The 24,168-nt window shown below is 43.8% G+C and overlaps 1 protein-coding gene across 1 annotated transcript; it reads right to left on the reverse strand.

The window, feature by feature from the left end:
* Window positions 1–1,360: 1,360 nt before the first annotated feature.
* Window positions 1,361–23,280, reverse strand: GNL2 (G protein nucleolar 2). The gene is made up of 16 exons (XM_054571980.1): window positions 23,097–23,280; window positions 21,374–21,458; window positions 19,876–19,970; window positions 17,971–18,110; window positions 15,131–15,315; window positions 13,238–13,304; window positions 12,220–12,378; window positions 11,556–11,669; window positions 8,743–8,871; window positions 7,949–8,053; window positions 7,020–7,178; window positions 6,699–6,812; window positions 3,294–3,760; window positions 2,861–2,940; window positions 2,225–2,310; window positions 1,361–1,553 (listed from the first exon to the last, which is right to left on the reverse strand). The coding sequence occupies exons 1-16, from the start codon at window positions 23,158–23,160 to the stop codon at window positions 1,401–1,403; spliced, it is 2,202 nt and encodes a 733-aa protein (XP_054427955.1). The 5' UTR covers window positions 23,161–23,280; the 3' UTR covers window positions 1,361–1,400.
* Between the last annotated feature and the right edge of the window lie 888 nt (window positions 23,281–24,168).

A 24,168-nucleotide genomic window follows, 5' to 3' on the forward strand; every position in this document is an offset into this window, starting at 1 on the left:
TCTGGCCTCAGTCTTTCCCTTATTTGATGTTTCATCAGCCCTGCTCCAACACAGCTCTAGTAATTCATGTTGGAGTATGGGGTTTGTACTGTAGCATCTGATCCCTGCCTGCCAAGTGGACTGGACCCCTTCCTCCTTGGTTTCAGACAGCCTAGGTAAAGGGGCAAGGGCAGAGTCAAACCCACGGCTTTTAAGGACATAAATGTTTCCTAGAAAGAGCTGCAAGTCACAGTGTCCAGTGGCAGCTGCTTGGACCTCAGCTTCTCCCCCACCACCGATTTGTTCATTTTATTCTGTAGAAAATCAAACCCTGGCCACACACACCCCTAACTAGCTATGCTTAATAATGGGAGAGATGCCCAAACTACGTGCAGTTCTTATTGTTAACTACCAGGCTATAGACTGCAGGCAATTGCATTTTACTATTCCTCTTAAGTTCAATTCAGTTTGGAGGCTCAGCACTCTTCTGGCTTCATAGACATAGAAGGCTACATGAGTGACATACATCATCAATTCAGGGCAGCCCAGGGTAGGCGAGGGCAGTGAGCCAAGTCACTTCTGTCATTCAAATTTCCTTAGTAACGTACCTAAGGCGGCAGTGACATTCCCTCTCACACTGAAATGCTTCTCCAGTGCTCGGTATTGCCCTGAGAGGCATGAAGAGGAGCTCTGCAGCAAAGCCCTGACCTGCCACCTGTTCTGGTTAGGGCTTGGTGGCTCACTGAAGAATTGCAGTCCCACAGAGCTGCGTTCTACTGAGTAGACGCGCCCCATTCACTCAACTCACAAACTTGAAGCCACAGCTTCTACCCTTGTCCAGGGTCCTGAGAAATATTCTCAGACTCTCTGTGACCCGTCCGCGCTGCCGTTTTCACGCGCAGCAATGCTGGTCGTGGCCACGGACTGCTGCCATGACTGCCTGACAGGGGAGCGCACGTGTCCCAACTGAGTCCACCTACCAGACACAAGGAGGGACGACAGAAACTGCTGTAGCTTTTTCTTTATGTTTTAAAGCCTAGGACATGTACACTACATCCTTGAGATTTTGTTCTTTTTACTGTTCTATCCAAACATTGCTAACTGCCAGTACAGAAGTAGTACTATTGCACTCTCCATTTTAGGGACCTCATCCGTTCTGTCAGATATTTGTGTGACCGGGTTTCACTCTGGAGGAGCCAACAGGGCAGATTCCAGGGTCGGAGGTGCCAATGGACTCCATGGCGGAAACCCGTGGGCGGGAGGCTCTACTCCCACGGGCACTGGCGAATGGTTTCAACTGTCAAACCTCGGAACACAGGCACTGTGGCCTCAGAAATGCCAACGGGGCATGAAGAAAATGAATGCAGTTTCTAATAGCGTATTTTTGTATAATTTAATAAACAGCCTTTAAAATGTTACTGCTACTGCTTATGCTTGAATTTTTTGTGTTTGTGTTTCTGTCCCTCTGTGTCATTGGTCTTCTTCTTGTTCCTGTTCCTATTTTTCACGTTGTGTGTTTCATAGTAGCGGACACCAACTTTTTTGGATCTTTGCTGCCGTTCTGCTCGCCTCCGCTGTAAAAAAAAGGCAAACCATTCAAACTCTAAAAATCACAAAACAGGCCCGTTTCCCTGAGCCCCATTCCTGTGCTCCTTCCCCAGCTACGGGAAGCAGTCAGTGCTAACAATGAGAAACAGCTCACCTTCCAGACCCAAGTTCGCTCTTCCACTGTGACTTGTGACAACACCAAGTTACAGACTCAATTGGTCGAGCCCTTGTCCAATGCCTGGATCCTTTCTACTGCACTCCTGGCATGTGGTCCCCTGGTCAGAAGCTGAACACTTCTGATGACAAGCTCATCACCTCCCAAGGGGCACATTCCAGCTCTGAAGAGCCCAGCTACAAAGCTGATGTCACAGGGAACAGTGATCTGTCTGCCTAATAACAGCTCTGCTCATCGTGTCATTTCCTTGGGGCCACATAAAACCAAAGAACTCTTCCATCCAGATGGCAGGCTGCATGTGAGGGCAGTGATCAGGGTCTCCTAAACCATAAGACATGACCTCAGGACCTTCATCCACGGGTCAACTCCTGACCCTATTTAACTGTCCTCAACTAGGTCACTCAGGACTAGGGTTCCTTGAACTCAACTGTAAACCACAGGTTTCAGAAAGAGTGCATCTTAAGAACTGGGTTCCTCTTCTACATTCTACACCTGGATGATATTAAGACCAAAAACACATACTTCCTTAGATGTAAGTGTCTTGCGAGTTTTATTTGAATGCTCCTCTTCCCTGTGCGCCTTCCTCTTCTTTCCCTTTTTGGCAGGTGCTAGAAATATCAAACACACACAGAAAACAAACAGGAATTTTTTTTGTTCAAAATGTGTCTAAGAGTCCTAAAGTGAGGATGAGCTTGATGTGCTGGAAGAAGGAAATGGGTCAGAACGAATGGAGCCTGGTGAGCAAAGCAGCGTGAGAGCAGGAGGGCGCCAGGCCAGGAAAGGTCTCACGGGCCGTGGCGGCGCGTGCATTTACATCATGAAAACACCTCCTTGGTTTAGAAATAGTCCAATGGAGTGAAAAAATGAATGCATGAACCACCCTGCCCGCTGCGAAAAAATCTGTCTGAAGACCTTTAAGTATAAGGTTAATAATGTACTGTTTGAGGAAGTTTCCTAAGTTACCAATTTAATCCTAAGAAATGTGCAGAATAAAAAGTGGATAATCCAATTTGTATAATAAACAAACTGTGGAACCCTGGCAATCTGCCGAGTGTAAAAAATTGTGTGGCTAATGATGGTACGGGATAATTTGGAAATTAAGCTTGGATTTCCCAAAGATGTAAATTACATCTAAATGACTTAATAATTTAACTCTACCTGCATCTTCCACATCTTCTTCAGCTGTTCTTTGCTCTTCAGATTTTGCAAAAATCTTTTCACTTAGTCCCTTGGATATCCTGAAACAGAAAAGCAACATAATGAAGCTGTCCGACCTTCCCCTCCACCGCCCAAATCACATGCTGACTTGTGACAGCCCAGCACACTAAAGACAGCCCACTCTCCACACAGCCACCAGCGCTGGTAGAAGGTAACACCAAATAGTTTTTGCAGCTCCCCAGGCATTTCTAAAAGACAACAATGAAGCTTCTCATATTTTAGGGAGCTGAATTTTTAAAAATACACTTTTTAAAAATGTGGGCAATACCCCCTAGTCCTCCCCACCCTTGTAAATATATTGTTCCAATACTTGTGGCAAATTTCTTGGAAAGAAAGGAGCAAACTGCAATTCACAAGGAGATGAAAACAATACCTGACTGCTGAAAACTTTTTCGCTTTGGCTTTGTTTAAAAACTTCTGATATTTGGCGATCTTTTCATCCAGGGCTTTAATCACTGCCTTGGTGTCGTTTTCCACATGTTCTTCCTGGGCCTCTGGGTAATACTCTTCCTCATCGTCTCCCTGCTGCTCCTGTTTCCCCTCCTCCTCCCCCTCTTCCTCCTCTGCAGAAGAGTTCTCAAGCTCTTCATCAATATCTGACATCTCCAAAGGAACCAGGTCATCCCCAGAAAACTCAGGCACGACGTTGATTTTGCCGAAGTTCTGCCGAACCCGCGCGAGGATCTGCTGCATCTCTGAGCTGGTGTCACCATGACTGTTCGCTCCTCCTTCCTTCTCGGTGACAGAGTCTGACTCTTCACCTACAGCCTCTGTGATTTTCTCTTCTGGGTTGTTCTGGGTCGTTTCTGTGGCAGCTTCCAAAGATGATGAGGATGGAATCTATCCAGGCCAAAAAGGGGTGGGGTGGGGGAGAGAAACGGAATCGGAAAAGGAAAGCTGAGTTTCATAATTTATACCTTGCTCTCCGATGAGGGAGTCCTCTTCTCAGGACTCAGGGGGAGCACTGACAACCCCCAAATTCAAGTCGTATCGCTCATCTGCTGTAAGCTGGATGTGCACTGAACTCAGAACCCAGCATTAAAGCTCACAGGACTATACCTGCAGCTCCAAAGGAAGAACCAATTATAAGGTATTTAATGATTACAACCGATCGCCTATTTTATGTTAGACAGGTTAAGATTCACTATACCTTCCTGAGGACTGTAAGAATGGGAGTTGTGGAGATAAATACATTCAAAATTCACACACACAACTACCTAAGAATGAAAGCAGCATTAGTTTAGAAAGTGTCGAGTACTAAAAAGAGGCACTGGGGAGCCATCTAGAAGGAAGGATGTAAAGTGAGTTCAGAAGGAGCAGAAACATGAAAACGACCAGCCTGTTTTAGATAATGATGCAAAGACAAGCATGTGCCAGACTTTAGGCTGGTGCTTCACAGATGCACTATCCTTGCAACTAAAATGCACAGTACCTAATGATTTTCAAAGAAAAAAAGTGCTAAATAAACCAGGAATTAATAAATTCATGAAACTACATATAAAATATATGTACATTTGTGTTCATTTTTCTAGTAACATGATTTTAGTTTTTGGATTCTCAAGGGGATTGCTACCACCACCAAAAACAAACAAAGAAAGACGACGAGAATCACAGAGTGGGGGGACCTAACGACCTAAAGTTAGTGACCGGGCATGGAGGACGAACTCGCGGTAACTCCGCTGCTTCCGCACCGGACCACTGAGAGCAGTGATAGACCCCGTCAGACCTAGTGGCTCCCCGCCACACTGCCCTCCCCTTGCTCGACATGTTCCAGCCCCATGACCTCCGCCAGGGCTATGAACATATTGGGCATTCTCCCGCCAAGGGTGCTTTGGGTGCTCTGCTTCCTTTGTCTGGAATGTTCTCCTCCTAAGACATCCGTATAGCTCCTGCCTCCTGTCATCAAGGTCTCTGCCAAGCTGCCACCTCCCCAGAGGCCGCCCCGATCACCGCACGTACACAGGCACTCCTGTCTACCTCAAATCCCGTACCCGGGCTCAGTTCTCCTCACTGCAGTCAATACTTCCGACACACGATAAACACCGACAGGTGTTTATCTGTTGTCTATCTGCGTCCCTGTAGTATAATAAAAATACCTATTTGCTCTTTGACCCTAGCTGGGTCCTGACATAACAGCTCCAAAAACCCTTGGAACTTTCTAAGTAAAGACAAAGGTGTCTCTTGTTATTCATAAAAGCTCCTTGTCACCACACCAAGTTTATGCTACGGAGCTGCCTCCCAGCGGGGCCTCGTCCACATTAAAGCTGATCACCAGGCCGCCCAAGTGACTGACTGGAGGGCTAGAGACTGAGCTCTGTCACCGAGGGCTCATGATGTGATCAACCACGCCTATGTACTGACACCTCTATAAAACCCCTGAAGGACGGGGTCTGGGAGCTTCTGGTTGGTGAACACGTGGATGTGCCAGGAGGACAGTGTGCCCAGGGAGAGCATGACACCCAGAGCCACCCTCCACCCTATTTTTTGTTCCATACACCTCTTTCATTTGGCTTTTCCTGAGCTGTATAGTAACTAGTAATCAGAAGTAAGGCACTTTTTCTGAGTTCCATTGAGTTATTTTAGCAAATTATAAACCTGGGAACCACTGATTTATTTAGACATGGGAAGGGAGGGAGAAAGAAAGGGAGAGATAGATCGATGTGAGAGAGATACATCAACTGGTTGCTGCTCACACGTGCTCCAACAAGGGACCGAACCCATGACCCTGGCATGTGCCGTGACAAGGAATCAAACTGGCGACCCTTCTCTTTGCGGTATGACGCCCAACCAAGCCACACGGGTCAGGGTGGGAACGCTTGGACTTGTAGTCGGCTGGGCAGGAGTGGGGATAACCTGGGAACCCCATCTGCAGCTGGCATGTGAAGTAAGGGCAGTCTTATGGGACTGAGACCTTAGCGTGCGGGGTCTGCCTCTGGGAGCTAGCACCAGAGAACTGAAGGATTGGTACGGAAGAACAAAATATATTTGGTACCAGAGAAAAACCACACACTCCTCACTGGCATATACGGGGTGGGCAAAAGTAGGCATACAGCTGTTGGTATGGAAAAAAGACATGCAGGTTATAATTATTACAGTATCTTTATTAACTCAAAAGAATATAAACCTACTGCTGCTCACCCCAGGGCTCTATGGACTCGAAAGGTTAGCATGGAAGCGAAACTTAAAGTTGCCTCTTTAAGAGAGTTGGCTGAGCTCTGAAAAAGGTCCTACAAATAGAAAAATAAAGTGCTCAAGCGGGAGCTCATGGAAGCCCACAGCCAGGGCGAGGAGACTGGGGCAGCAGGGAAGGGTCCCAATCCAGCCCAGGGGCCCCAAACCTGACTTCTCTTCCTGAGTATGGCCTGTGCCACTCTCCTTTTCCACCTGCCTAGAGCTTCTTTACGACAAGGGCTCTGTCATGTATTCCTTCATTCCCTGTGCCTGGCGCATGCCTGGGTCTAAGAAATGCCTATTAAAGAAATGAATCTTGCAAATGTCTCTGTTCCTCAAGTGTTAGAAAAGACATTAAGTACCAGACAAGCACTTACATTTAATGAGCCTTCTTTTTTTAAGGCCCTAAAGACAGGTATTTAAAATTGGTCTTCTGTCGTGTATCTCCTTTCTGGTCTCCAAATGCCACCCGCCAACAAGGTCATGGTGATGGCGCTCTGGACTGGGGGACACTGCAGCTGAAATGCCTACCCCGTATGGCGGTAATCAAGACACCACACCCAGGTCAGTAACCGCGCTTTCCAACAGGGGGCCCACCCGTCCTTACCTGGGGGGCTGCAGGAGGTTCTGCATTGGGCGGTTTGACAAAGAAAGGAATGCGGCCCCTCTGCCAGTCATTGAGAACCATCTTGCCCACAGTCTGCAAATCGGGCTCGCCGCCCTGAAATGTCACAGAAAGACTCCCAATTAAATTCAGAGAACAAAACCACCCCCAGTTCGGAGGCACGTCAGCTCTCCCATTGTTCGTCACCTTCTCTTGCTATGAGGTTCCACACTGCCCGCGCACCATGGACCAGAAACGGGCTGGGCCACGTACACAGGCACCTGCAGGACGTCGTGGTCTAAAACCTCACAACCCGTGGCTCACCTTCAGTAACTTCCCAGTCCGGAAGGCCAGCTTCTCAAGAAAGTCCTCAGCGTTCTCCCAAGAATCAATCTTGTACGTCTTGCTGATATATTCTGGTTTAGCTCGTTCGAGTACAGCGCCAATGTGGTCTTCAGGAGACTTAATTTTTTCAACTTGAACCTAGATGTTAATAGGAGAGCTCTTGCTTACAAACCTTATTATGGAAGCAGGGAAGTTCTGTGTTGTTTGTTACAACATCTAAAAAAAGATTTCAAAACCACACAGCAGTGGGTCCTGGCAGGAGCCTGTCTCCGAGGGGGATGCTTGTGGTCAGCTGGAAGGAGCGCCACTGAAAGCCGGCCACAGCCACGGCACCCAGGACTCCACTCTAATCCCAGTTCACCACAAACTAACTGAGTGGCTTCCGCAAGCAGTTTAAACTTGGAATGCTTCATGCTACTCACTTGGAGAAATGGTTAAAAGCCTGTCAACCCCAGGACACGAAGAGAAAGGAATAGCCTGAGAGAGGAAGGGAGGAATGTGCACAGGATGGATAACCAGCAGCACTGGTTAAGGTTAAGTGGAACCAGTTAAAAAGTTCTCAGTCGTATTCAGAAACAAGTGAGGAAATGATTGAGTCCCAAAATGACTCAACCCATAAACCCATGAAGATGAATTGTCACTAAACATAAACAGGCCCCGCTTCCCTCTGGATCCTGTGTGTAAACGACGAACTCTTTTGTGGGCTGACATTAACCAGATCTGCCCGGGATTCCACTAACTCCTCAAACAGGCTTTAGGGCAATGGAGAAGCCACCCCGTTCAGCATCATGTTCCTAAAGTTTGCTCAGACAGGTTTACCCCAAACTGTCTCCTGAAGGAGTAAAAAGCAAAGGAACCCAGTATCCGCCGAAAAGCAATCCAAAGCCCACGAGGAATGGAGTACTCACGACTCCTTTCAGCACAATGTCTGTCTCCGAGTCCTCAGAGGGGTACACCACACCTGGGCAGTCGATGAGGAATATCCGACGCATCAAGGTGATATACTGCCAGACCTGAGACAGAAAAGAGCCAGAGACGCCCCAGGTCAAACGCTCGGAGTCCAATTCCATAAACCCCTGATGCTCATGAGAGAAAAAGGGGAGTAACCAAAGAGAAGCCACCTGCTGAGGAGCTAAGCTGCGAAGTCTCTCCTCTCCTTGCCCCATGCACGAGGCACTTCACTAAGTATCGACTATAGTTTCCATCAGCTAAGAGTCTAAAAATAATGCAGGGGCAGGATCCCCACCTAGTGCTGTGCATTAACATCCAGTGAGCCTTTTCCTAATGTTTAAAAGTACACTTGGAAGCTTAATATTGTTTGGCTCCCCCAATAGTCTGTTTTCAGGGTATGAGCCCCAACTGCCAGAATCAACCCTAATGCTGAGTTTTCCTTCTTAACCCATTATCTTGAGTTAGCCTTGCTTACGAAAGCAAAAGGTTGCCGCGACAATTTGAAACAGACTTAAATATGAATGGCACTCACGAAATCATGCCAAAGCCACACAGTGGCATACAAAGTACTCTTAGTCTTTATCAGAATGGACAGAAACCATTCTGGTACGTTCCAAACTATTATGTTGAGATTACCCTTTCAACGGTAGCCTTCATTCAAGAGAAGCAGATAGAAATCTCCCTGTCCTAAAACGTCACCCTCCATGGAAATCAAATACTTGGGGGTAAGACCCCCTCAAACCAGACATACCTTTGTTTCACCTGCAATGGGGGCCACATTGCAAACTTTCTTGGAGCGTAATGTGTTTATCACAGAGCTCTTGCCAACATTTGGATAGCCAATGAACCCGACGCTGATCTGTTTCTTGTCAGTGTGCAACTGTTCAAAAGAAGCACACATACACAGCAGTCATGAAAATCCCTTTGGACAAACAGGTTGTATTACTTTGCTAATATAAAGGATACAGTGCAAAACGGTTGCTACAACTTGATTTAAGCATAGAAACACACCACCTATATAGTCTGAGCCAGCTGGATACATATACTTATTAATAAATCAGAGGTGAGTCATTTCCTCAGTCACCCACGTGAAATTATACTTGAATGTTTTAAGGTTAAAAATATGTAGGTCAGGAAACAAAGGAAGAAACAGTTTGTTAGTCATCAGTTTAGAAGAGCACCAACCACTGATAAAATGTCTTTAGGGAAGAGAACCTTAGGAGATGCACGAACTGTCAATCCCATGCCCTAGCCCTCCTTTTCTCTGCAAAATACATTTTGCATTTTCATCGCCAAAAAGAAATGAAGGAGGCAAAGCTCAAGAAGAGGGTCTATGAATGGATGGGGGTTTCTGATTAAAGATGGTGGAGCGAACACCCACGCCTACCTCACTCTGCCTCCGAACGCTACCAGAAAGATAGCAGTGGGAATTAACATACATAGAACCAAACATGTAAAGCCAAAGAATGAGCTGAAGAAGAGTCAGTAAACAGTAACACGGGATATTAACAAAATACTAGCAGCTAAAATGTAGTATCTGCCCTGGCTGGTGTGGCTCAGTAGATTGAGTGCCAGCCTGTGAACCAAAAGGTTGCCAGTTCGATTCCTGTCAGGGCACATGCCTGGGTTTCAGGTCAGGCACCCAGTTGGGAGTGTGAGAGAGGCAACCAGTCTCTGTATCTCTCACACATGGGTGTTTCTCTCCCTCTCATTCTCCCTCCTTTCCCTTCTCTCTAACACACAATGAAGCTGAGAGGAAACACAGTCAATGTACAGAGAGAGGAAAATTTTAAAACAAACACCACTATCATTGTTAAGAGACATAGATGACACTCCATCTGTGCAAAAAGAAGAGGCTGAAAAAGGGGGCAGAACAATTCAGAGTTAAACAAGAGCTCTCAGGAATTAAAAATAAAAAGTGAGGGACAAAATAAATTGTGCAATAAAACAGCTAGATGATCAAGTCAAGAAACTGCCTAGAAAATAGAGCAAAATGTCCTAAATGTACTGAAATTTAAAACAAGGTAAAACAACAACAACAACAAAAAAAAACCCTCAAGAAATTAAACCAGGAAGTAAAACCAAATTCCTGAACAAGAACACCCATGGGGAGCAGGGGAGATTTGCAAGAAATGACTATAGGACACTTTCAGATTCAGAGTCCCATCCAATGTCTAGTTAACTAAATAATAAAAGACCCATCTTAAAGCACATCAGTGTTAAATTTTAGAACAGGAGTTTTTAAAAAAGATCCCAGTCACAAAGGATTAGAGTCAGAAGCCTCTGATTTCTCAACAGAAATATCAGAAGACAATGCCCTTGACATTCTTAGAAGAAATGGTATGAAGGTGAAGATATTTCCAGAATGTGAGGTCTCAAAAAATGTCCTATCTAAACACTCCTCAGGAAGCTTTCAGAAAATATGTTTCATCAAAAGAAAGGAGTAATTAAGAAAGAAGAAGAGACCCAATGAACAGGGAATCCAACACAGAAAAACAGCCACGGGAATTCTCAGGACGATGGTGGGGGAGGCGGCAGGAGGGAAACCGTGCAGCTGGCCGGGGAGCAGCCTGGCCCCCTGGAAGGGAGGTGCCCGAACAATCTGAAAGGTCCCGCTCCAGCAGGGGATTAGGGGGACCATTAGTGACAAAAAAAATGGAGCAAATTAACATTAGGGAAAACAGGAGGTTTTATTAGAAAGCAATTATAATCACAGCACTGTGTGGATCAGCTACAACTGATATTTCACAGTCATAATGATGTAAACACTGAATTTAACCAAACATAAAATGATATAGGAAGAATAGAGGAAAAGGAAGTATGTGTGGAGGGAGGGTGGCTATAAGAAACCCAATCCCCATTTTCCATAATAGGAATGTAAATATCTAACATGGGCCGGGGTGGAGGTGGGGAAGAGTGGCGTGGGGAGGAAATCAAGAAACAGACTCATATTAAAAATATGGAAGAAAATAACAGAAGTAAACAGCTAAGAGTTGGAAGAAGTGTTTGCCTCTGGGAAGTTGGGAAGGTTGAGACAGAGAACATGTGTCTTTTGTTAGAAGCCAGGTAGAATGAATTAAATACACAAAGCTACAGGTGTAGAACGGATGCTTTGAGAACATTTGCTAGGGTGCTCTGATTTCAGGGCTTCGCTGAGGAACTGACATCCCACAGGGTCTGAAGCAGGAGGTCGGCAGGGTGCCTTCCAGGCAGAGACAGAAACTGCTCAGGCCCTGAGGGCAGGGGAAGCCTCCAAAGCCCAGGGCAGGAAAGAGAGTTGGGGGTGGGACCCATGGTCAAGGAGCGGTTGGGCTACGAGGTGCCAGGGATCTGGCAGAAAGGGCAGCAATGTTGATCACAGATGGGAGTCAAGGCTGACCTAGAAAATATTTCAGAATCCCTTATAATCCCAAGACTCTATAGGTTTTTACATCTGTAGAACACACATTTCTCCTTATCAAGATGTGGGAAGTGGGGTTTGTAGCTTTCTGACACACTGGCAAGAGAAATTATTAACATAAACCCACAGCTACACAACTGGAGAAACAGATCAGGTTGGAATACCTTTCCAAACTGCCGCAGAAGCTGAATAAACGCTCCTTTGCCGAAGGGGTTAGTAAGGCTTGCATGGAAAGCAAGTGTTGGATAATCCTGGGAGAGGACAGCAACCCATCGCTTCTAAAGAGGGAAAAGAAAAGATGCTGGTAAATTGTAACTTGTTTATTTACAATACAGGAAGAATCAGAGCTTGAATGACACGATTGTGCTTCAAAAATACAGCTGTCTACGGAAAATGTTAGCTATAATTCTTTGAAAATTTTTTTCAAGTATGACACTTAATGCTTTGTCTTTTGTCTTCTAAATAGAAAACATTATTTCCCCAATGCCTTCATTAATGTAACATGATTAATGTAACATGATGTTTCAACAGGCCAGGGACTGCGGCAGCTTCCTCCCGCAGAAGGGGCACAGATCACTCATCCTGTAGGCACTGCCGCGGCCCCGTCACCCACCACCAGAGGATAACGGTAACTCTGCCCAGTCAGGGAAGCACATTGTAGTTATGTTTTCAATGGGAACATTTCACCGACTACAATCTCAAGAGTGCAATGCTTTAACTAATGTCCCAAGGCCGAGGAACCAGGAATCTAATTAACTTACAGACACTCAAAGCTCACATGAGTTGAGTGGCCTTGGAAGTCTGTTTTGCATTAGCAGCTGTACTTACTGTTGCCCAGGTTGGAACTAGGTCACATTTGTTAAGAACAAAAATGAGGTGTTTCCAGGGTTTTTCCTTTTTTAAGTAAGTCTCGATGTGAGGGGAACGGGTACCCATTGGATCTCTAGCATCCAGAACTTGAACTACAACATCTGATGAATCTATCACCTGCAAATTCAAAGAGGCAAAAATGATTTGCTATTGTACAAGGGTAAAATGAACAAGGGCTAACATTTAACTGAACCTGGGAAAATAAAGCAATAGCAATAACTTCACAGCAGTCTTAGGAGAGTTGGATGTAGACAATCTCAATGCCCAGTGATCAGAATTCAAAGATTTTTTTCATCCTTGAAACTTGTCAAATTGGAAAACGAGCTTACATGAACTTCATCTTCTTTCATGACTACATGCATTACTGAACAGAGCCATTTACTTTTTAAGACATCTAAGTTTCTACTGTTCTAGGTTTTGTGTGTTTTACAAAAAACTAAAATTTATTTTGCCTTCATGGTACTAGTTTCCTACTATGTTATAATGTAATTATGCAACTATGCTCGAAGTTCTGTTACTGAAAATATGACTAGTGTGTGGACATACTCAGCCGGCTGACAAGCATTGGGCCAGGATTCAGGATTCACAGAGACTTCCACTAACCGACTAAGTAAGATATTCAGTCTTTCTAGACTTGTGTTCTATGAAATGAAAGGCCTGGACTAAATAACTTAAAAATCCACATGCAGCTCCAACCATGGATGGTAAATCTAACCAGGATTATCACTGTAGCGGGTCATCCAAAGACATATTGACAGAATACAGGAATGTATGTAAGGTCGCTGTTACTACTATATGAAACAATGCAGATATCGAGTCCGATGGTAGCTGTGTCCATGGCCACCTCGATCCTGGTTTCCTTGTGGAAGAGGATGGAATGGACAGCAGAGCTTGTACTTTTTCTGACTGAGCTTCAATGTATCAAAATCCACTTTCTCAAGTAAGACTGTGAAAGCCAAAGAACTGAAAGCCTTACCTTGTAGAGCTCACCCCATATTCTTCTGGATTGCCCCTTTTTATATATCTCCTCTTGGGCTTCATTTCTAAAGAAAGCACCCAAAGTGAGCCACTGAAGGACTGTAAATTTAGATTTACAAGATGTTTTAGGGGAAAGTCAACCATCTACCTCAGTAAAAGGCGTATCAAAACTAGTTGCAGATGGATCAAAACCAAACTTAATTTCAAAAGTGAGCCTATCCAAATGTCCATGAACAGATGAATGGATTAAAAAAAAAAGTGCCCACACTTTTTTTCAGTAATAAAAAAGAATAAAGTAGTGATTAGTGCCACAACATGGATGACCCTGAAGACATTATACAACTATTGTATGACTACCCTTCCATGCAGTATTCCTCACAAGAGCAATTACACTCATGAGACAGAAAACAGAATGAACGGTAGCTGCCGGAGCCCAGGAGGAGTTACTGTTTAATGGGTACAGAATCCCAGTTGGGGATGGAATGTGGTGACGGTTTCATAACCACATGAATGTACTTAATGCCACTGAATTGTATGCTTTAAAAAGGTTGAAGTGGTAAATTTTATGGTTTGTGTATTTTACCACAATAAAAAATATTTTTGAAAAAGCAAGTGCAATTAGGCAATATGTCGGAGAATTATGAAAAGGGATTGGCAGGACATGAACCATAATCTACACTCCATTGCTCCCATGTAGAGTGAATTTTTCCGATTAGGTTGAGAAACTGTTTTACTAGCCTCAAAGACATTTAGCCAGTGTCTTTGAAACTAAATTAGTTTTGTTTCCCCCCTATTACCTACTGTACCTTTTGGAAGAATAAAAACTTCAAATCAGAGGAAGAACACAAAGCCAACTACAAAGTCCAAATAACTCTAAGAATAAATGGACATCATCTCTGGGAGTCCCAGAGCTGGACCTGGGCTGACAACGGCTCTGTGCTAAGGCACTTAATAGACCCGAGAGAAAGCAAGGGGACAACTCTGCACAGGAAAACTAAGCTAGTAACCCCTGAAACAGAGGGTAATGTGGCAGCTGCTCGCTGATGCAGGCCAAGTCTTTAATAGGGTGATTCCCCCCATGAGAGTTCATCTCTGGGTAATAGTTAAGGATGAGAGAGGTTTGGTCACACTGGTGGTTGACGCTAACATTGTTGACAACCGGAAACCTAGAAACAGTGAAAATGTCCAGGAGTGGGACTGACCACCACAAAACACTGCTCTGACCTTAAATACGGTGTTGCTGTTAATACATTTAGAAAAAAGTATTAAAATAAAAAGCAAGTTAAAACACAGTCTTATGTATTATATCCATAAATAAAAATTAAGTGTTAAGACAGCTTTAGAAGAATACGTTCGGTGACTGATTCTTAACCTTTGAGAGTATGATGAATGTATGATCAATATATGGACCCTTTGTCTCCTCCCACCTCCCCAAAACAATACAAAACTAAAAAGAATAAAATCCCACCACGTGTGTACACAAAGATTAATCTTCAAAGGGTCCCAGAAACCTCAAAGGTGATCCACGAATCCCTCGGTGGCCGTGATCTTCACAATGCTGGCCACAGGCTGAGATTGAGTTCTTATTTTTTTTGCATTTCAACTTTAACTACCATTTACTAATTTGCCTGTGACAGAATATACTGCCTTGATAGTGAAGAAGAGAAGAATATTTATTTTTACTTTGGGGATGAAGAAAGAAAGAGACCTACAGTAAACAAGTCACTGTAAATTATTCAGTCTGGCACCAATTTCACTATTTTTTCTAAGGAAAGAGAATAACCCATCTATGAGTTAAATCACTGCACTTCATATAGCAAAATGAGTTTAGAAAAAATATTTTGCTGCAGAAGAGCAAATGATGAGACCCGTGTAAGCTTCCAAACTATACCTCACACCTGTGTCTTCAGTTACCAAATCACGATCCTTGTCCTGGTCATAGCTCTCAGTGGACATTTCTGCATTTTCTACAAGGGACAGCATGTCACTTGCAAATAAATTTGGTCGCTTCCTCTGTGCCTTGGGGCCAAATGTAGTTTCAAAGCTTTCGGTATCAAGAATGTGCACCTTTGAGTTCTAAAGAGAAAAGAGAATTATTGGTAAAACTAAGGAAAGCACTGAGAAAAACACAAAAAATTAAAAACCTACCAAGGAAAGGCTTTCTGCTTTTATTCTTCCAAAGCTCAAGCTGTACCAAAATCGACATGGATGCACCCCGATTTCAAATCAGAAATGCTTATTTAAATAGCAAAATCAAAAATAAATAATAGCAAAGGCACGTGTTTCTATATTCTGAAGTTCTGTAAGCTTCTTTGGAGGAATACAGAAGTAATACAAACAGTCAAAGCAAATACAAACAGTTCCCAAAAACTGCTTTATTTCATTTATTATAAACTTCCATCAAATGTAATTAAGGCTACAAAGCTGAAAATTAACTTATCTTTTCTAACCATTGTTTTGGGGGGGGGGGCTTTCAAACAAATGTATAAAATTCATCAAATTCACAGATTTTGCCAAGGATAATCATACTGAAATTTGTGTGTGTGTGTGTGTGTGTGTGTTTTTAAACCAACTGTAAATGCCAACTTTTTCTTGGAAGTTCATTTCTTTCATGGCTAAAAGGAATTGCTTGTTTTGTAAGATGCATCTTAGTTTCAGATAACATTTTCCCTAATTTAGGTAACGTTTTTATTAAATGCACATGGAATGTCTTTAGATGAAAAACATCTAGCAGAAGTCCAAAATAATAGTTTAGATGTGATAAAAGGAACTTGATACTAACTAGAACTTGATGTGACTGTAAAGAAGTTACGGGCATAGGAATTTTTGAAACCGGATAAAAGTCAAAGTTTGAGTTAGGATCTATCACGTAACAGAACGTTAACAGCCGGCAGAGAATATCCACAAAAGAAAAAAAGAAAAAACAACCACTCTCTGCCCCTCAGAACAAGCTCTTCTGTAAGCACCAGCTACTAAACACGGATGATGGACAATGCAGTGGCTTCTGAACAGACCCCCCTCCAACCCCTGAAAACCCTTAAGCTGCTCCCATTTTCTCAAACCTTTAACCCATCTCTTAGTTTTACTTGCTAACCTTCCAACAAGGGAACATTGCCAAGGACAGACGTGTTTACATGGGAACTAGCATCTAACGTCGCTGGGGAAATTATGATTGAAATTATCCCTGAAAACCTTCTAAATGACCTAAGGTACAGTACCCATGGATTTGTGTATATAGATTTATACATTAGTAGGTGAAATGCAGTCATACACAATACATAATGAAAAACACATACAAAATAACTTAAATGTTTTTAATGTATTGCCACAGCAATATAGTAATTATAATGCACATTTATCTGAATGTGCAAAAGTTAAAACCATATCTGATTTGGAGATTGCTCCACTCTGCAGCAATCTCCAAATGAGATTTTATAATGAGTAGCAGGTGTCATGTAAAATAAAATAGGTATGGCTTCTCAAGGCCAAAGCGGGACACGCCTCAGTCTCTCTGAGTGCCCATCTACATCAAAACACGAGCTAACTGCTGTAGCGGCAGAGCCTCATTCTACACACCAGATCATTAAGCACTGGGTTTTGGAAAGAGCAAACTGGAATGGGCAACAAATCAATACATCCATAATAGAACCTCTCTGTTCTTCTCATAAACAGGATTCAATAGTTTGCTGAAAGATGGCTTCAGGGAGAGGAGACAAAGAGAACAAGGGAAATGAGCAACTTGTCTGTGGTTCATGAATTACACTCATGTGTTTCTCTGAAAGAAAACAGTCCCTCCACTAATAGGTGCCATTCTTCCAGTCTGTCATGAAACAAAGCATAATTGATAAAACCTGAGGCAATAACCAGGCCTTGGTTTTTATTTTGTTTTGCAAGTAAACACTTTTCTTTGAACTGTTAATCCATGTATGCATGTCAATGTTTCTTCTCCTCCTCATACTGGAACTGAAGCTTATGCACTGGCTCCGTTTCTGGGAATTATTATTCAATGCAAGTAAAAACGTGCAGGAAAACATTAGGCCATTTCTTTGGTTCTGTGCAAAACTCATTCTACTGAAGCCAGATTCAGTCCTTACTGTACTTTGAACTTCAGTGATTAACAACCAATCTGACCAGCACCCTTTCCTTTAGCTCAAAAGAATCTCCAAGGATCTCACAGAAGCTGTAAGCACATGCCACCAAAGGTCTCCCTCCTGCGAACCCAATCCTAATTCTACTAGGTATGATGGAATTACTGCTTAAACAAGTTTGCCTATGAAAAAATAATAATAATAAAAACAGTACTAGTAATGGCTGTGATCTACTCAGCTCTGACTTGGTGGCTGGCTATGTGCTTGCTATGTGCCAAGAGTTTTACCAACATTTCATCTGCATCCAGTATAAGGAGATGCGTTATCTTGACTTTATAGCTGGGAAAGTGAAAGCTCGGGGAAATGGAATGGAGGCCCTAGGAAGGGGTAGAGCAAAGACTAAAATCCAAGTCTCACTCCAAAGCCGGCGCTCTGATCAGCACACTACTGCGTCCCTAACAGAATGTGGTTCCTACTGAAGGTGCGGCCCCCTAACAAAGGTGAAGAGAGAAGTCTCAGAAAGCTCATCAGTACTGCATTAAAGCCACTATTCTCTGTGGGAAAACAAGAGACGAATATGACAGAGAGGATCTGCAAGGCGTTCACTAAAGAAATCCCACTGCCAGGGATATCTCCATCTTACATGAGGCCGGATTCGATCATGGAGAAGAGACATGGGTAACTTGCTTTGCTTCATGACCACTTTGTATGGATCCTTCATAACTGTATCCATCTCCTCTTGAAATTTTTGTAATGATGACTGCTTAATCACACGTGTGTTTCCTGTTTTACGAAAGAATGTTGCCATTTAATAACTCCTTTTTGCTTTTGCATCCATCTTCCCAATGATACAGTGAAAGGTAAGATTTTAGATTACCCTTGCTGCCCTGGCCAGTGTGGCTCAGTGGATTGAGTGCCAGCCTGTGAACCAAAGGATTACTGGTTTGATTCCCAGTCAGGGCACAGGCCTGGGTTGCTGGCCAGGTCCCTGGTTGGAGGCGTACAAGAGGCAACTGATCTCTCACACACAGATGTTTCTCTCCCCCTTTTTCTCCCTCCCTTTCCCTCTCTCTAAAAATAAATAAGATGTTTAAATTACCCTTCCTCACCCAAACACCTGACCCATCCATCCATGCAGCCATTTTCAAACTTAAGTGGGGGGGCGGGGGGGGGGACGGACAAGAAAAACTGCCTCTCCTGCATTGGTTACACTATGAACTAATCCACCAACCCAGACACACGGAGGTTTCAATAGTTTTCCAAGCCCAATTTCCTGACTGGATGAAACTGAAAAAATAAACATCGCTGAATGGAACTCAGATTTGACAAATGTCCTACTTCCTGTTATATCTGGCAAAGAAACTCGGAGCCAATCACAGCTGATCAGTTGGTAGACAGAGAATCCTGAAGCACAGAACCTGAGAGTCAGCTGCTGTTTTTAGGGTTACCAGGGTTTGCAGGGACTATTAAATGACCCAATAAATCCACATGAAGAAACAAATAAAGGTCTATAACACTACCTGGAGAACACCCTGCACAGGAGAGACGCAAAGAATGTATTCCATTAAGCAGCACATTGCCGCCCAAACGCAAAACTCCAGATGCCAGAGGCTATGACAGCGGGAATGCTGATGGGGACCACGGCAGGGCCTCTGCTGTACTCATGATTTGCCAAGCACTATACTCAGCACTTTATATGGGTTTACTCATTTCGTTACACAATAGTTTTACGAGATAGGTACTATTTTTATCGTCATTTTAGAGATGAGGAAATCAATGAACAGAGAGGCTTAATAATGTGCCCAAGGTCACAGAAATGGCAGAATGCAGGGGAACCAGACAGTACCGCGCCAACATGCGGAAGACCCCTCTATGCAGTTTTTCTCTGATGCTTTTCTGTACTGCAGTTTCCTAGAGGGTATCCCATCAAAAGATGTAAGCGATATTCAAAGGCAGCTGCCATGTGTCCCTAAGCAGGGAGGTCCAACACCAGAGAAACAAAGGGGTCCAAACACCTGGCATCCCCACACCTGGACGAGGCTACGGGAGAGCCTGAAAGCCTGAAAGACCGAAAGGAAGGCGGGCTTTCCAGAGGAAGCCCTAGGAAGGACCAACGATGAGATCCTTGCACTGTCACTCAGTTCGAGCATAACCCACTTCAGAGGAACTCCAGGCTAATGCACTCGCTCTCCACTCAAAAGGCCAACACACCCGCAAGGCATGGCTCAAACTGTAAGGTTGCTAGAAACGAAGAAATGATAGTTTCAGGTCTATGAATGCCGGTCATTAAGGGTGGTCTTATCTATTTAAGAGGGTCATTTACAACGAACAACAATGAGCTCTTTTCAAAGAGAAGCTATTTACGAAATCCACCTCTACTTTTCTCTGCTGGTTTTCCACCAAGGGTACTTATCTCATCCCTTTCTCATATAATCCTTGGCAGTTCCATTCACCCCAAAATGCCTGTCTTTTAGGCACCTGAACATCCCACCCTTTTTCACATAGCGCACATTTTGTAGAGCAAAAGTGAACAGCAGACAATACTTACCAAACCATTTAATATTTGGCTCCACTCTCGCCACTGTGCCAGAAGCCACCGTTGATTGATACTGCAGAGGCTTAATCACTTTACCACGACTGTTCCTAAATTGAGGAAATTAACAGATTTCGGTTGAGAACAGAAGAAAGGCAACAGCACAGTTTGGTTTATAGAATACCCTTTCCATCAAAAGGGCCTTTTCTTCTTTTTTTTCTTTTTTGGTTTTAAATGATCATGAAATACAGATTTCAGTAAACAAAGAGCACTTCTACATTTGAAACAGATTGCCCAAAAGCCATTTAACCTCTTGCAACAGAGCACGTAATGATTTCTGCTAGATGAATAACAAATAATGCCGATGTTTATAAATCTGTTTACTGCTTCTTGCTTAAAAAAAAAAACAAAACAAAACTCCACATACTTGAGTTTTTGGGTAATTATTTAAAGGCTGCTTTAGATGAATTTTAAGCAGAGGGCGATTTACGCTGGAACTCAAAATTCTAAAACAAACTACAGAGTAGGTGACTAAGGCAGATTAAGTTCACTGACATTTGTGTTTTAGAGCCATCTTTTAAAACGGATGAAGAATCTAATTACCAAACAACTTAAGACCAGCGAGCAAAATTCCACACTCAGCAAGTCCCTGTGGTAGAGGCTGCTTCGGCAGAACTCAGAGTTGTGGTAAATTTTCAAGCGCCACATGTTGTGATCTGAAGTTTGGCATTAAAAAACAAGTTTTCTGGCTGCTTTTATGATTACAGTCCTATATACTTTGTTAAAAACCAGATTCCTATCTCACAGATATTTCACCTGAGATTTAGTATGTCCCTCATGGAGGCTGAGGCTGTGAGGAGCGAGACTCCTAATTGTTGTAGAGTATTGTGACACATTCACAGTGTCACCATCCACTACCCTCATCTTGAACCGAAACTTCACAATTTATCACGATACCCCTCATATAAAATAATATTTGAAAATATATTCCTCCTGGGTAGGTGGCTCAGTTGGCTGGAGCGTAGTCCTGTGCACCAAAAAGGTGCATAGAGGAGGCAACCAAATGATGTTTCTCTCCCCCACCCCTCCTTCCTCTCTCTCTAAAATGAATAAATATATCCTCAGGTGAGAATTTAAAAGAAGAATATACACTACTCCTGCCCTGGCTGGCGCGGCTCAGTGGATTGAGTGCCAGCCTGTGAACCGAAAGGTCACCAGTTGGATTCCCAGTCAGGGCACATGCCTGGGATGCAGGCCAGGTCCCTGTTGGGGTGCGTGTAAGAGGCAACTGACTGATATATTGCTCACATATCGATGTTTCTCTCTCTCTTTCTCATTCCCTTCCCTTCTCTGTAATAATAAATTTTTAAAAATCTTAAACAAAAAAAGAAAGAGAGAAAGAAAATACACTACTCTTATTTGGGTAAAGTGGGCATGGGACTATCAAATGGGCCTCAGCTACAAGTCAAGGGCATGGAGGAAAAGACAAAGAATGACAGTGCCCAACGCTCACCTGCGTTCCTTCTGCCTGTACATATTCAGGCGCCGAATGGTGGCCCGGTCCCTCATGTTTTGGCCTCCAGCTCCCTGTACTCGATCTAGGAAACACAGAAGCACACTATTTGATAACCAACAAGTCTAAATATGAACATTGATTTAAAGACACCCGATCAGGTCAGTCAGAGTAGACAGGCTGACACCTCGCTGCAAAATCTCTACTTTCTCCATATGTTGTTCTAACGAAGTTATTACTAGAAGCTATGCGGTATGACAAAGTTGAGCTAATCTTTTGATCCTCAATAGAACTGTACTTGATGATGATCATAGCTAATATTTTGAGCGTTAATTATGGCTCTGTGCTATCCATATCACAGGCACTTTCTCATGTAATCCACACAATAATCCTATAAAAATGGATACATTATCCCCATTCTGCAGGCTAAGAAACTGCTGCACAGTGGTCAGATACCTTGCCCAAGGTCATGCAGTTACTAAATGGCTAAGCCACAGTTTGAACAAAAGCTTTTAACTTCTAAGACACCTACCTCTGCGTCTCAATGTAACGAAAATTGAGTGTCTGCTACATGCAAGGTGCTGTGGAGACTGTAATTTTGATATGTGTTCCTAATGTACCAGTTTCCTAACTTTCTAATATTTGATTTTAGTCTGAGCAACAGCTAGTAATTCTTGCTTCACATCTCAGAGACAAAGAGAAGGACATACAACCATGGTTAATACTAGCCTAGTTCCTCATTTTGGGATCCCTTCAAATCACCTGTCTACTCTTGAAGTGATGTAGTAGAAAACAGGCTACAATCACTGGATTGGCAGCCCTTCCGCTCATTACCTGTACCAGTTGTTACAAGCCCCCTCCCCTAGTTTGGCTCAGTGTCTTCACCTATAACATCATGATCTCTACGGGCGTTTTTGTGTCTTGTATTCTAAGATTCCAGTATACACAAATTGAATAACTGATCAGCAATCCAGAGAAAACATTCAACAGAAAGTCATCAAAAACTTTAAATCATATATAAAAACAAAGTCTTATTAACTAAATCTGAATGAAAGGGGTTCCTCTGAAGTCTGTCTTGTTCATCCTATAGGTGGAACCTCCCCAAAAGTCATTCACGTCTCCAAAAACATCTTTATGTATTTATCTGATAGGCTTTCTCTTAGCTGTATCACATGAAATGACTCCAAGGGCCAAATCTACAATCCCTTTCTCATTTAAATAGTCAAAGTATGTAAAGTATAAAAGGCCAGCAGCGTTGGCCTACACCACTTTTATCTGACTTTATCTAATGTACTGCTAGAAATTCCTTGAGCTGGAAAAGTGGAATCCGATAAGACTGAAATATGTCGGGGGAGGGGCTTCAACACCTGACCCGCACAGGGACACAGGAAGAGGTTAAGATTAACTGCCCCTTCCAACTGAGAGCTTCCCAGTCTCTGAATCTCACAACTGGAGTCGCCCCACGGCTGTCAGGCCTGAGTGTTCACTTTCCCGACTTTAGTCCTGGGGCCTGACACACAGCCCTGACAGGCGTGCAAAATGTCAGCTCTCCACAGTGCCTCCGAAAGTAGAAACCACCTTCTCATTCCCCAGTAGCCATTCAGCTCTAAGTCACTCCAAGCAAGGCCACCCCGGTGTCCCCCCGCCCCCTCCGTCTCCTCGGGGCCCTCCCCGCGAGCTTCCTCCAAGCTCCACCCCTGTGCGCCCCACCGCCTTTACCGACCAGGGTTTGTGCTGGCATTGGACGGGTTGATGGTACTCCGTCCTTTGAACTTGGGCTTCACCATCTTGCCGACGGGTCGAGGACCGAGTGCTAAATTCGGCCTGCCGCGGGTAAAGGAGCTCGTAACTTCCTAAAGCCTGCCGAAGTGACCCGCGTGAACTACGCAGGACCACGTGTGAAAGATTACGTCACTTCCGCTCGAGCCCCTTCTGTCCTCTGCGCGACTTCCTGCGAGCGCGCCGAGCGCGCCGCCGCACTTCTGGCTCCACCCCCATCCCGTCGTTTTAGACCAGACCTAGCACCAAAGCCGCGCCTCTTTCTCTCTCTCTCTCTCTCCCTAGCAACCGCCAAGCTGCCCCTCCGTAGCAACCTTCTAGATACCCTGCGACGGGCCCAGAGCTGCTAGTAGTGTCCATCCCCAAACAAAGACGCCTCGTCCCACACCAGTGGCACAAGCTCAAGTTTAATGATCTGAACTTGTCCGTTAAGCCCTTCTAAAAGTGATTGACCACACAGAAGCCAGATGACAATCAGATTTTGTCACTTCCTCCTTAAAACTCCAATGGCTTAGAGTAAGAGAGACAGACAAACACAGAGAGAACTACAAACTCCCTATCATCTCTACAGAACTCTGCACGATCCGGCCCCTGCCTATTTATCTGACTTCATCAGTACCTCCCTCCCTCTGGTTATTCTGACATTTACCTGGGACGTTCCCTCTGCCTGAATCACTCTTCCTCAATCTTTCCCTAGTTCTTTCTGGTCATTCGCTTCTCAGCTCAAATGTCGCCTACTGGTAGTAGGGTTGCAAGATTTCGCAAATAAAAATATGCCCAGTTAAATGTGAATTTCAGATAAACAATGAATAATTTTTAGGATAAGTATGCCCCTTGCAATATCTTGGACGTACTTATACTAAAAGAAATTCATTGTCTTAAATTCAAATTTACCTGAGCATCATGTATTTTACCTGGCAATCCTTCTTGCTGGGAGAAATCTTTCTGTGGTTGAAAACAAACAAACAAACAAACAAAAAAAGCCAAAATGGAGTTACTTTTGCTAAGCTACATTA

This window comes from Pteronotus mesoamericanus, unplaced genomic scaffold (assembly GCF_021234165.1).
Source record: "Pteronotus mesoamericanus isolate MK-2021 breed Mesoamerican mustached bat unplaced genomic scaffold, CSHL_Meso_final contig_221, whole genome shotgun sequence".
Classification (NCBI taxonomy): domain Eukaryota; kingdom Metazoa; phylum Chordata; class Mammalia; order Chiroptera; family Mormoopidae; genus Pteronotus; species Pteronotus mesoamericanus.